This window comes from Falco rusticolus, chromosome 2, assembly GCF_015220075.1.
Source record: "Falco rusticolus isolate bFalRus1 chromosome 2, bFalRus1.pri, whole genome shotgun sequence".
NCBI lineage: Eukaryota > Metazoa > Chordata > Aves > Falconiformes > Falconidae > Falco > Falco rusticolus.
The window spans coordinates 56,973,675-56,987,667 of NC_051188.1; the positions used below are offsets into that span (position 1 = coordinate 56,973,675).

At 43.6% G+C, this 13,993-nt stretch overlaps 1 protein-coding gene across 1 annotated transcript in view; it reads right to left on the reverse strand.

The window, feature by feature from the left end:
* Positions 1–13,386, reverse strand: part of STK24 (serine/threonine kinase 24) — a 64,927-nt gene extending 51,541 nt beyond the window's left edge. Inside the window, exon 1 of the mRNA XM_037377830.1 lies at positions 13,020–13,386. Within this exon, the coding sequence (XP_037233727.1) occupies positions 13,020–13,061 (42 nt within the window). The 5' untranslated portion in view covers positions 13,062–13,386. The remainder of the gene's footprint in view (positions 1–13,019) is intronic.
* Between the last annotated feature and the right edge of the window lie 607 nt (positions 13,387–13,993).

Below are 13,993 nucleotides of genomic sequence, written 5' to 3' on the forward strand. Positions count from 1 at the left end.
AATCGCAGCCATCCTGTCTCAACCTCCATGTTGTTTCACCATACAGAACAAAGTCCTTCACTTTTCACGACAAGCAGAGCCACCATTCACCCAATAATTTGAGTAATCTCCCTATACTTGTTCCACATTGGATTCATTACTTTGACCTTAGTCAGCCACAAAAACATACTGCACTTCAAATTAACTCTTCTCAGTACCTAACATCACTGTTGTCCACTTCTACAGAATAAAGACTGGATCTGAGAACATATTGGACTATTTGTTCCATTTGGCCTCATGGCTTTAACTCAGCTGTGACCAACTAAAGCCACTCACCTCTTCCTAATCCTCCGCATTTCCAAACAGTGAGTTCCCAGCCTACTGCAAAGGTCCCTTGTAATAATTCCTGCTTACAACACCTTGCACTTTATGCTATTCTGTTCAGTAATTCAACTCTTCAAGGCTGTGTAGCTCTTCAGTAATGGCCTCTCAAGTATAACAGGTGCCTTTAATTTTGTACTATCAGCAACTTTTATCAGCATGCGTTGTCTTTTTTTATGCTAAGGTCACTTTTCAGTCACCATCTGTCAAAAAGATTCCTGGAGAAACCAGCAGCATTATCCACTTCGACATTACCTCTCCAGTACTCTAATCATGGTCAGGACAATACACACCTTACAAGGTATTTATTTTTATGAAACCATAACTCTCATCTGCACTAACTGCCCCTTTAAGTCAACAGAAAGTGTTACTGAAATTCAAAATAATTAAACCAAACTTTATCCATAAACATTCTGACGTAGAATACAGCTTTAACTGAATCTTTCTGCATTTCATCCCATTTCTTATTTTTAACACCCACTCACGAAGGGTTATTCATGCAGTTATTGTAGCAAAGGGTTAAAAAACCTGTTTTTAACTTACAAGAATTAAAAGCTATCTCCTTATTCAAGTTCTCAAGCTTATATGGGCAACTGATTTTACTTGCAGATCTCTTTATTTCTCTATGTCTGCTCTTTTGGAATAGACAATCATCTTTCAGCACCGCATTCTGTGTACTTTTCATTTCACCAAATCAATTCCAAATTACTCAGTCCAATCCCCATTCCCTATCAAGACTGAGCACAAAAGAGGAGTTAAGAGACACATGCATTCCTGCAGGGCTGTGATCTGGTCGGCATTAGAGACTTGGTGGGATGACTCCTATGACTGGGGTGTTGGAATGGAAGGATACAGGCTCGTTAGGAAGGACAGACAGGGGACATGAGGAGGAGGTGTCACCCTCTATGTCAGCAACCAGCTGGAGAGCATGGAGCTGTGCCTGGGGGTGGATGAGGAGCTGACTGAGAATTTACGGGATGTGATTAAAGGGAGGGCAGGGACAGGTGACATCATAATGGGGATCTGCTACAGGCCACACAACCAAGAAGACCAAGCAGATGAGGGTCTTTACAGACAGATAGGAGTCACCTCACACTCACAAGCCCTCATCTTCACAGGGGACTTCAACCACCCCGGTATCTATTGGAGGGACAACACAGCAGGGCATAGGAAATCCAGAAGGTTCTTGGGATGCCCTGACAGTAACTTCCTTCTTCAAGTGATAGAGAAGCCAAGGAGGACAGGTGCCACGCTGGACCTTGTTCTCACCATCCAGGAGGCGCTGGTGGGGAGCATGAAGCTCAAGGGCAGCCTTGGCTGCAGTGAACATGAAATGGTGGAGTTCAAGATCCTGAGGGCAGAGAGGAAGGCACACAGCAAACTCACTGCCCTGGCCTTCAGGAGAGCAGACTTTGGCCTCTTCAGGGATCTGCCTGGTAGTGTATGATGAGATAAAACGCTGGAGGGAAGAGGCGCCCAAGGAAGCTGGTTAATATTCAAGGATCACCTCCTCCAAGCTCAGCAACAATGCATCCCAACAAAGGCTAAGATGGGAAAAAAAGCCAGGAGGCCTGCATGGATGAGCAAGGAGCTCCAGGAGAAACTCAAACGCAAAAAGGAAAGCTACAAAGGGTGGAAGCAAGGACAGGTGGCCTGGGAAGAATACAGAGAAATTGTCCAAGCAGCCAGGGAACAGGTTAGGAAAGCTAAAGCCCTGACAGAATTAAATCAGGTCAGGGACATCCAGGGCAACAAGAAAAGCTTCTATAGGTATGTCGGTGATCAAAGGAAGCCTAGGAAAAATGTGAGCCCTTTCCAGAAGGAAACAGGAAACCTGGTTACCCCGGACACAGAGAAGGCTGAGGTACTCAATGACATTTTCACCTCAGTCTTCGCTGGCAAGTGCTCCAGCCACACCGCCCAAGTTGCAGAAGGCAAAGGCAGGAACTGGGAGAATGAAGAACCACCATCAAAGATCAGGTTCAACACCATCTGAGGAATCTGAAGTTGCACAAGTCCCTGGGACGTGATGAGGTGCATCTGCACGGGTCCTGAAGGAACTGACAGTTAAAATTGTTAAACCGCTATCCATCATATTTAAGAAGTCACAGCAGTACAGTGACACCATACACAATACAGGCTGAAGACTCACTGGCTGGCAAGTGGATTTAAAGTCAAGTCCTTCACATCCAGATGAACATAAGCCAGCAATGTGCCACCATGACAAACAACACAACAACATCCTGGGTTGCGTTAGGAAGAACATTGCTAGAAGGTCAAGGGAGGAGATCCTACCCCTCTTCTCAGTACTGGTGAGACCACATCTGCAGCGCTGCATCCAGTTCTGGGCTCCCCGGACCAAGATATGGCTGTACTGGAGCGAGACCAGTGAAAGGCCACAAAGATGGTTAAGTATTGCAGCAACAGATGTATGAAGCGGGGGCTGAGAGAGTGGGGATTGTTTAGCTTGGAGAAGAGAAGGCTGAGGGGCTGGAAATCTTCTGTGCGTGAATACCCGCTGGAAAGGTGTAAAGACAACAGAGCCAGGTTCCTCTCAGTGGTGCCCAGTGGAAGGACAAGATGCAATGGGCACAAACTGAAATACAGGAAGTTCCATTAAAACTTCAGAAGAAAAATAAAACCAAAAGGAAAAAAAAATACTTCCCCCTGTAAGGGTAGTCCAACACTGGAACAGGTTACCCAGGCAGGTTGTAGATTCTTTGCGTTATTCAAAGTTACACTGGATGTGGTCCTGAGCAACCCACTAGCTGACTTTGCTTTGAGCAGGAGGTGGACTACACATGCTCCAGAGGGTCCCTTCCAGTCTCGGCTATTTTGCAATACATTATTTCCGTCACATCAAGAATTATTTTTACTGCTAAATTTACTGTGCAAATACATCAATTTCTTTTGAAAAACAAAACAAAGAAACCACACCACTATTGCTGCACATCATTTCTTTATTTTAAATTGATTTCTATAAAGACCAAAGAACAGAAATCTAGCAGACAAGTTTATACAGTTTTCTCAAATACCTGGAGAACTTCAAGCCTAAACACCAGTCAAAGTGAACAGCTGGCATGTTCGATGTCATCGTTCTTCACACAGCTCTCCATTTTAGAAGCAGCACTGCAAAGGTTTTTCTGTACCATCACTTGCAATCTTTCAAAAACCATCTAAAGCCTATTCACCTCAACACAGACCAGTACTAAGCAGCTTTCATTTTTACTTTTACCCCCACAGACTTAGCTGCACAAGTGGCAGCAGTGGAGATATATTGTAAATAAACGCCCATGTAAGATAGTTTTGCATCAGGAAAAACTACTTCCAGGAATGAGAAGCCCCAGATTTTACTACCAGCATTTTACCTTTTTCTGAACCTCTCAAGTTTTTGCTTTCAGCAATATACATACACCATATATAACTCATACAATACACAAGATTATTTTCTGCTGTTGGTAGGAAACTGAAACAAGACAGAGGCAGCACGCAGAAAATGAACTGCTTCATTTTACTGCATTGTATCAAGCCCCACCTGTATTTTCAGAGAACAGCTAACCCAAAAAGACAAAATATTTGGATTTACAGCCTGGGACTTTTATCTAAGCAAGAAAAAAATATTTAAGCAGCCTTAAAATTTGAACCAAAGGTTCAGTTTCACCTATTGATAATAAAATAAAATGAACTCAACTTGGATAGCCACTTTATAATTATCATGAACAGAAACAACTGATTTTTATTTTCTTTTCAGAGGACTAATCAGCAAAATATTTAATGAAAGGTGCAAAGATTAGAATGAAAACATTCATCTATACTAACTAGGTGTAAAACCAAGATCCAGCTGTTTCACTGAGAATTTGTCAACAATCAAAGAGAACACTACTGTTCTTTTCTTTATTCTTCAAACATATGCATTCCGTACTTCTCATTTTCCATCTCCAATGTTATAATTATTCAATTCAGAGACACACTACCATAAGGAAACTGCCTTTTTTTTTTTTTTTTTTTTTGGGGGGGGGGGGGGGGGGGGGGGGGAGGGAGGGGAAGAGTTACCATTTGAAGAATTAGCAATACATTACCTATCATGAAAAGGAACAACTGCCATAAATTCTGCCATGAAACTTCAGTGGGTTGTAATGGGAGGGGGAAAGCAAAAACTAAAGCTGTAAAACCTTGCATCTCTCACACACTTTGCATGTCACAAGCAAATGAGGATAAAAATACATAGCATGCATCACAATAGCCTCAGCAGTACTTGCATTTGTTCACACAGTTCAACTCCCTTGTTCTAACTACACTGGAACAGGTTTTAAGTATGTTTTGGGATGGGGGGGAGCCAGGGGGAGTTAGCCTATCATAAAAGCATTCCTCAGCCACTGTATAACCCTCTTCCCACTTATTGTCAAGGAAGATGCACTTATCTGAGACTCAGAATACACTATCAACAACATGGATATCCAAAACATGCTTCCAAATTCCCAGTTAACTAATACCATCTTCTGGGTGCAATGTCCTCTGCACAAATCACACTGTAATCTTACGGTATTCTTCATTCAGCTTTTCATTCAGAAAGCTGCTTAGGGTACCATGTTAAAGAGTTTAATACCAAAAGTAATAGTTACCTAACCATAGCCTGATTTTTACAAGCATTCAGAAAGAATAAAATCCAATTAAATATGCTGAATTTCTGAATAGTTTCTCAGGGTCATTTTTTTAATATAACATTACTAAAAACTTTCATAACCTGTAACTAACTGACTCCCTTCCATCCATTACTTTTAAAATGTAAATCATTCCAATTGATAATCTCTCCATGCCTTGAGCACACAACGAAAGCAACAAACAAGTATTACCAGTAGACACAGCATAGCTGTGAAACCCAAAACGTGTTTTAGACACCAAGAGAAAGACAGCTAAGGAAAAGAGTCCCAAAAAACAGGTTTAGAACAATGTCTCTCACTTGTTTCCACTTGTCAGAAAGACCAAACACAGTAAAAATCACTCTTTTTTTATAATAGCTAAGCTATTGATAAAAAGAAAAAAATAAAATAGTGGCTTTTTGTGGAAATTCCCACCATTAGGGTGGGAAATGGCAAATGGTCAGACAAATGGCTGAATAAGTAATGCTAATAGAGGCAATCAGAAATGTATGTTGCATTAATACTAATTGAGGAAAAGAAGCAAAAGAATGAGTTTTAGGATCTATAACAATCCCATAATTTGAGGGGAGACACTTGTATCCATTCTATCACCTGGCAAAAAAACCCAAACTCATGTTTCTTAAGAGGCTGCCAAACAGTGCAACTGAAAATAGAACAGGATAGCACAAGCATTCCCAAAATTTTCCTGTGTCAAGCTTCACATTCTACAGAGTTGCACTGCAGAAGGTTCTTAGTTCTATACTAATGTAGAATCAACACACACATCTAAGAGGGAACAATTCCATGCATAGATACTTCCAATAAACAAAATATTTATTGGCTTATGAAAGCCATTTCACCAAAAAAAGACTGTTCAACACTCCTCTTCAAAAGTAAACTACATTTATTTGATTTTGGAACTATACATCCTGAACATATCCAGGAGTTCAGATTCAGGTAACATACTAGAGCTTTAAACAAGCTTGGGAAGACAAGCAAACAGGTTTTACTGGTATCAACTATTATCACCTTGTACTAATCATGGTTCAAGACTGACGCACATAATCTAAACACATGAGTTTAAGTAAGCTCGCAATTTTGCCGAAAGGAAGCTGCTACATCCACAGACAAGTTTATCTGCACCAAAAAAAATTAGAATGCAGAAGCTGAAGATCACCATAAAAACGGCTTTTCCCTACAGGAAAACTGAGACCACTTTAATAATGCATTTGGAAACGCAATAGTAAAATTGTTCTTAGACTATTCTCATGTAGTATGCAGTCATTTTATTGTCCTTATATCTTCTTCTCATAAAACTAAATATTCTCTTACAGAATTTCTCCTTCTACATCTCAAATTCAGTGCTTTGAAGTGATGCATCCTAATGTTACTGCCTCTGTAACTAATTTTTAGGTGCATACATGGAAACTTACCCCAGATTAACAGATCTATATGGACAAACTCCAAGTCATCTATTTATAAGGTTTACAAGTAAAAGAGGTTTTGACTATATAGCTGCCTCCACACAAATTATTACTTTCAGCCCCACACAACACCACTTTGTCAAATAACGCTTCACCAGTGGAGGCAGGTGTATCATCACAAAAGCAATAACCAGGTCAAATTCGATCAGAGTACCAGCTTGGAAGGGACCTCAAAGATCATCTGGTCCAACCCTCCTCGGCAAAATCACGGTCTAAACAAGATGGCCCAGCACCCTGTCCAGTCAAACCTTAAAAGCATCCGATGTTGGAGAATCCACCACCTCACTGGGGAGATTATTCCATTCTCATCATGAAAAACTGTCCTCTTGCCTCCAATCGGGATCTCACCAGGAGTAACTTGTACCCATTACCCTTTGTCTTTTCCATGTGATTCCTTGCAAAAAGGAAGTCTCCATCTTCTTTGTAGCCACCCTTTAAATTCTGGAACATGGTAATAAGGTCTCCCCTGAGCGTTCTTTTCTCAAGGCCAAATAAAACCAGTTAGCTCAGCCTTTCCTCATATGGCAGGCTTCCCAGTCCTTTGATCATCTCTGTGGCCCTTCTCTGTACCCTCTCAGGCCTGTCCACATCTTTTCTGTGTAGCAGGGACCAAATTATTATAGAATGGATGCAGTGTTTTATATTATTATAATATTAGATAACTTGCTGGCTTTGTTCATCGATGTTTGGTATACCCCCAAGAGGGAGAATGAAAATAATTTAAGCAAAATCTAAAAATATACCCAAGATACATATATCCATTTTCTATCTCAGAAGCATAAAAGATGCCACTATGTAAAAGTTGACATCAAAGCCTTGTATACCACTCATAACACAAGCCCCAATATTTAAATGTATTCACTACATCAGTAGTCTTCTGTCTCTCTGGGGAACAAAGATGACAGTTGACTAAAAGGGCACCTTACTCAAACATGAAACTTTCCATAACATATGACTAGCCCAAGTGGTTGGTCTATAAGGGTCCCTGAAAGATATAGCTGCCACAAGCAGTATCTGTTTGGTTCTGGAAGGCTACCTGATGGAAATAAGTTTTTCCTGTTTAGAGGCTGTTAACACTAATGGCAAGACAACAGTTAAGGCAGAAAGGTGAATGCTGACATTGGTCACACAGTAACTAACAAGGATGACAAACCATCTTGGATGTGACCAATACAAAATCTAGTTTTGGATCTCTGTTCTGGCAAGCTCAGCCTTTGGAAATTAAGAGTGCCTTTCCTTACCCCCTCTGGCTCTGTATAAATATTACACCCTACCTTTATATAAACATTAAAAATTAAGTAGAATTTTGGAAAGCATGTCTAAAATGTATAGCTTCAAAACCACAGAAGGGCTGGAAAAAATGTAACACAGAGATTCACAAAAAATAAGGATTCACTATTGTCAATCCTTATTCCAAAAAGCAGTCTTAAATCCTTCAGCTATTCATGAAGCAATGAAGTCAACCCAAAAAACTATCAGACTGGGTACCTCAAACCACTCCCTAAAGACTGAGCAGTCTATACGTTACAGCTAATTACCAGTCATTTTCTACCTAATAGAAAAGTACCTGCAAAGGCCACAGAAAGAAAGAACAAAGAAGCTTAAAGACTGAGAAAACAGAACTGCAGCCATTTTAACTGTATAGTCCGAGTTAACAGCATGAGGATTTAATAACATTATCCAAATTGAAGCTTCTCCCTGAAACAATGACTTCCTAGGAAGTAAAGCACACCAAGAAGCCACCCATAGCAGCATGTCCAAAGGAAACCAACTCCAATGCCTCCACACATGCTTAATAGCAAGATTCTGGGGGTGTTACGAGGAAAAAAGCTTAGTATCCATATATTCACTAAAAACTGCTACACATGACTTACCAACAGTGGAACTGTTGATAAGTCAACTTCTCTGAAACAGCTCCATACATCTCTTGCATAGCCCTATACCGCCTTTGACCTCCAGAGAGAGAGGATGCAAACTTTGTTTTCACAAATTAAAACTCTTCTGTTCTTGTACCCAAGGAATGAGCTTGTAACATGCCGCAGAATCATGACATCTATCTCCAGCATATTTTAAAACAGATCAGCCATGATTGTAACAGTCCAAGAATCAGTCAAATAATTAAGTGCTGTAAATTACTACAAAATATTTATCAAACTGTAACAAAGGGTAACAGCAAGCACAAACTTTCAAAGAAGTATTTTCCCCCAATTTGAGTTTTATCTCCCACACAGAAGCTGCAAATTGAAGGCAGCAGAGGCTATGTGGCCTTTCCAGTGCCTTTGATTTAGCAACTTAAATGTTTTGCAATGACCAAAACCAGAGCTCATATATTAAGTAGTCGCAACAGTTTACTGTAAAGGGAGAATGAGTTATAATAGGGAAGACAGTAATACATATAGTGTGTAAGAACAAAGGAACAGCCATGCTGGATCAGAACAAAGGATCATCTAGGCCAGAACACTTCTGCAGCAGTCAAAAGCTAACGTCTTGGGAAAAGTGCAAGGACAATAGCAGTTATTTCCCAAAACACTCTTCCAATCTCCAGCAAACTGACAGTTCAAACACTTTCCCAGACAGAAATATTGCCTTCATATTTAACAACTTTTCTTTCCTGTTCGTTTGTCAGGTTGCCACTTAAACTTCGTTAAATTTTTAGTATTTCTTGAAGCAAGACAGTATGAACATCAATGCTTATTTACATTTTGGATGAAGAACCTGCAGCCCTTGTACTGAAGATAACAATGAAAAATGATTAAAATTAACTTATATTGCATAAATACTGTTATTGTTACCAAAAAAATGAAAGGGAGGAGGATAAAAGTTTTTGTCACACAGAAGGGGCTTGGCTTACAGATGATGGAATTTTAAAAGCACCTTAGGAATTTTATGAAGCTGACATAGGGGCACACCTAAAAATACAAGTAAACTTTCTCAGAAAAATCTGAGGAGAGAAAAAACAAAACAAAGTTCAGGGCTTCAGGGCATTTAGGGAAGGATGAGTTGATCTTTTGGGGTGTTTTTCCCCCTTTAGAAGACCAAAACAGGAAAAAGAAGGTGACTAATTATTTCTAATCAGTAACTCAATGTTCATTATGCCACAGAAGTGTATCTGAAACTCTTATTCACCTGAAACTTTTAATTACCTTTACTATACAAGCACCTAGAAATACAACTAGAAGTCATACCTGGATCCATTCTAACCATGGCACTGTACCGCCTGAACACAGCTGACTCCAAAAAGGCAAACCACCTGTGGGTTTTCCTTACTTCTCTGGGATCTGAAGCCAACAAAACTATTTCTCTTTTCTCAGGAGTTTAAAGTATTCTTACTGTTCTTACCATAATATAACACTCATTTTAAAGCAGGTTAATAAAAATCTGTTCTACACAGTTATTTCACACAGTTAGAAGCACACAGAAAAGCTAGGGCAAAAAACAGCTTTTCTGGTTCTTTAACTTCAGAAATAGAGAAAAACACAAGCAAGCCAGAAGCAGCTTACCACCAAAACATTTTAAGTGGGGAAAGGAGAAAAACATTTAATCAGTACTCATTTTAGTATTTTATTGTTAAAGATTACTTTAAAACTGGCTGCCACCACATATCCAACAGCTTGATGTACAGTATTACTGTGTTTTGCAGCTTCATCCCTTAAGATTTTCTCTGTCAGCCTACATTTCTCGAGCTTTTTGGTCCAACACACTCCTAACGTGCTTCAAAACACATTACAGTTCAGCTAGCACCCCTACCATAAATTTATAAACACAGTACTTCATTATTAAAAAAGCAGCATCCATAAAGAAGTTACAGAATCTTACCAAAGCTTTGAAACGCAGGCCAGTCTGAAAATCAAGGTCATATACACTTACTCTGAACCAGCCTTGCAGAACCTCATGCATTACAAGCATTCTCCCCAGGCCACTTCTATAAAACATCAAGAAGGTAGACAACATATTCTCAGTTTAGTAATGATGCACCTTCATGTCATACTCTCAAACGCCTATCTACACAAAGCCCTTAAACCAAGGACTGATAAACTTTGAGTCCAAACTTATTTGCATGCACAGAAATTTAGGTCAAAACCCAACCCTGTTTTTATTCAGGTTACAACATGCCCACTTTGCAGCAGACAGTGAATCTCAGGTTTTGACAGCCTTCCAGCACCATCCTACATTTCCTCCACAGTTTTTCATTCCTTTGGCTCACTCTCTACCCACTCACTTTTTATGCATCACTCCTCAAACACCGATCAGATTATGTTGTTCAGGCAGAAATACATTAATCCTTCATTCCTCTGCCCTATTTACACACTACCCTGCTCATGCCAAACAGCATTAATAAAGCATTGTCCCTATATGGGATTTGGGGGGGTTAAGAAGTTACTCTTGTTCACCCCAGGATACTGACTGCTGTCTTGTGTAAGTTCAGCAAAGAATGTAGGAGAAAGCTGCATAACTTGTCACTGACACTGCTTACACCGTTTGTTGCAGAAGATAGTAGGTGGTGAGGAGGGATCGCACTACAGAAAAAGAAAAGATAGTCCCGTGATTTAAGCAATGTAATTATAACCCAGAGAACTAAGCTCTATTCCTCCCTCTCCTTCATAATAAGAAGTCCTAAACCATAACCTTTGTCTTATTTAAGCAGCTGTCACACATTGTATGCACCTTACTTACTGAACATTTATCTGCAAGCAAAGTCAATCACGTACTGAAAACAGACCATTTCTATATACTCTGAAAGAATGGAAATGGACACAGACATCTTGAGCTCGATGCAGAAAATTAGCAGGTAGTACTCGCATTTCTGACAGACTTTATGCCTCTACCTGTCAGCAGGTCTTTACTTTGGTGTTTGGTTTTTTGTTTCTTTTGCGTTTTTTTACACTGTTATAAGTTCACACCTGAGAAACTCTAAAACAATAAAAATTCATGAGAAAAGTAACACTGTCTTGAACAAAAAGATTTGACTTAAACTCCCAAATTATGTGGGCTAACAAAACCCCTGAATAGCTACCCATTTAGTACAGCTAACAGCATTACAAACTAAATAACAAACGAAGTCAATAAAAAACACAGGCCTTTAGAGAGATCATGCAGGGACACACATAAGCAGTACATGCATATTGTTGGAATAATCTCTATCCTGTCACTTCTGAGGAGCTACAAATCTGACTTTTTAGTTCTAAAGTATTACAGATTCTGTTTCAAAGCTGGTAGATAGTCACCTTGGTTCTAACATGTCTCAAAAGGATAAAAAAAATGCAACATTAATCTAGCCCTAGCCAAACCAAGAAACCTTTACTTCTCTGTCTCTGGCAGTCTGCTCATGTTTGGAATGTGAACTTGAACACTCACCACTAGTACCTACAGAGCGATAAATTATTAAGCAGTTCAGAGTGAGGGCCTACATACTCTATTTGGCAACCAGCAATATGCTTGGGCATATAAATCATGCTACACCCAAGCATGTAAGATTTTAAATTCAAATCCTAAGATTACTGGGGGGGGTGGGGGGGTGGGGGGGTGGTGTTATAAAAAAAAAAAGATTCACGACTTAAAATCCTGACTCATGGAAAAACGAACCAGAGCAGATCAATACTTAAACCAAATGTAGCACAAAAACTTTCAATCCAGGAGATAAAGCAAGAAAAACTCTACATGTCATTCATAAGTTCTTCTTTCAGAGGTTTGGGCAGGGGAGTTTCTAATAAGGTGCAGGAAACATTAGAAAAACAACACACTGATACTAATATCCTTAATGTTTTTCTGGCAGTAGTTTGCATTTGGACTAAGGAAAACGGGGCAGGGGGGCGCAGAAGCCATCTCAGTCACCAGAAAAACCACACCAGTTATTTCAGAAATATAGTTACAAGGCAGAACCAGCAAATTCCATCGCATAAGAACAGCAGCTTACCAACTCTCGGAGCCAAACACCCACCTCACCAGCCAGCACCACTGAGATGGGCGCTGCAGCAGGCGCTGAAGGTCAGCGTTTTCAGGCCCTGTTTCTATGTATGCTTCCCGTCACCACGTCAACATAACGGGACCGAAAATCGCCCATCAAGACACGCTTCGCTTCGTGAATTAAAACACCGAGAACTCCTGGACGGGGAGAGAGGGGGGGCAAACCACGCACCCCTCCGCTCCGCACACTTGCGGCAAAGCTGAGGCTGCCGAGGAAGGGGCGGGAGGGAGGGATGCACCAGGCGGGGGGGGCTCGCTAGGCATTACGCGAGGTGCCGGCAGCACGTTTCGTTTCCAGGGGTTACGGGATCCCGCCCCTTTGCCCCTGGGGCCGGGTGGGAGCGAAGAGGCGTTTGCGCCCCTCGCCCCTACCCTCCGCCCCAGGGAACCCCCTCACCGACCGCACCGCGCCCCTTCAGGCCGCCCCCACCCCCCCGATTCCCACTGGCGGGGAGAGCCGGTGGAGGCCCATCCCCCGCTCCCGCCGCCCCCGGGGTGCGTGTCCGCCCCTGCCCTTGGGGCTCGTCCCTCCCGCCGCCGGGGCGGTGCGGGGCAGGCAGCCGGTCCTCACCTGCATCCCCGGCAGGCCCGTCTGCACCGGGGAGTGCGCCATGGCGGCGGCGGCAGGGGCGGCGGGGGAGAGGGAGCCGGGTCTCCTCAGGCGGCCCCAGGGGACAGGGCTTAGCTCATCTCCACGCTCTCCCTCACGCAGACACGCAGTCCTCCTCCTCCTCCGCGCCCTTCCCCCGGGCGAGCAGCGCCTGTGCGCCGGCGGTGGGAAAGGGGCCGTCCCAAGCTCGGGCTCCAGGCCCCCGTCACGGATGCAACGGTGGCCGCCTCATCTCTCCTCCTCCTCCTTCTTCTCCTCCTCCCCCGGCCGCGCGCGCAGAGCGGCCGCTGGCGACGCGGGGCCCAGCCGGCGACAAGATGACAAACCTGAGGGGGGAGGAGGAGGGGCGGCCGCGCGTGCGCCCGCCCGCCCCGCCTCTCCCACCCGGCTACCTGCACGCGCTGCCCCACCGGGTCGCCTCCCCCCGCCGCCATCGGCTTCGGCCGGCGGGGAGGGGGCGGGGGGCCGGGAGGCGCCGAGCGCTGCCGGGCCGTGCGTACCGCGGTGTGCGGAGACCCGCCCGGCCGGGCCCGAGTCCCCCAAGCACCGCTGGCAGGGCCGGCTCCCGGTGGCCGGGCTTGCATCGCACTCGGGATAGCGGGAGGCGGCGGGGCCCGCGCCCCGGCCCCGGGAGTTCGGCCGGCTGTCGCCCCTCGCCCTTCCGGCGGCGGCAGCCCGCAGGGCCGGGCCTGCCTCTCCTAGCCGGCAGCCCGCGTGAGGAACGGCGCCTCGGCTGCCGGCGAGGCAGAACAGGTGAAGCGAGGCGAGCATCGGGTTCGGAGGCTGCTCGCTTAAAACGAGGAAGCCGGGGTGAGGCGGCAGACCGAGTGGGCAGAAACCCGAGACATGTTGTGGCATGTCCCCTTCCTGCCTCCCCTTCGCTCGGGCGGTGTAAGAAAGGTCAGGGTAACGCCGCGGCTCCCCTGAGGTGTATG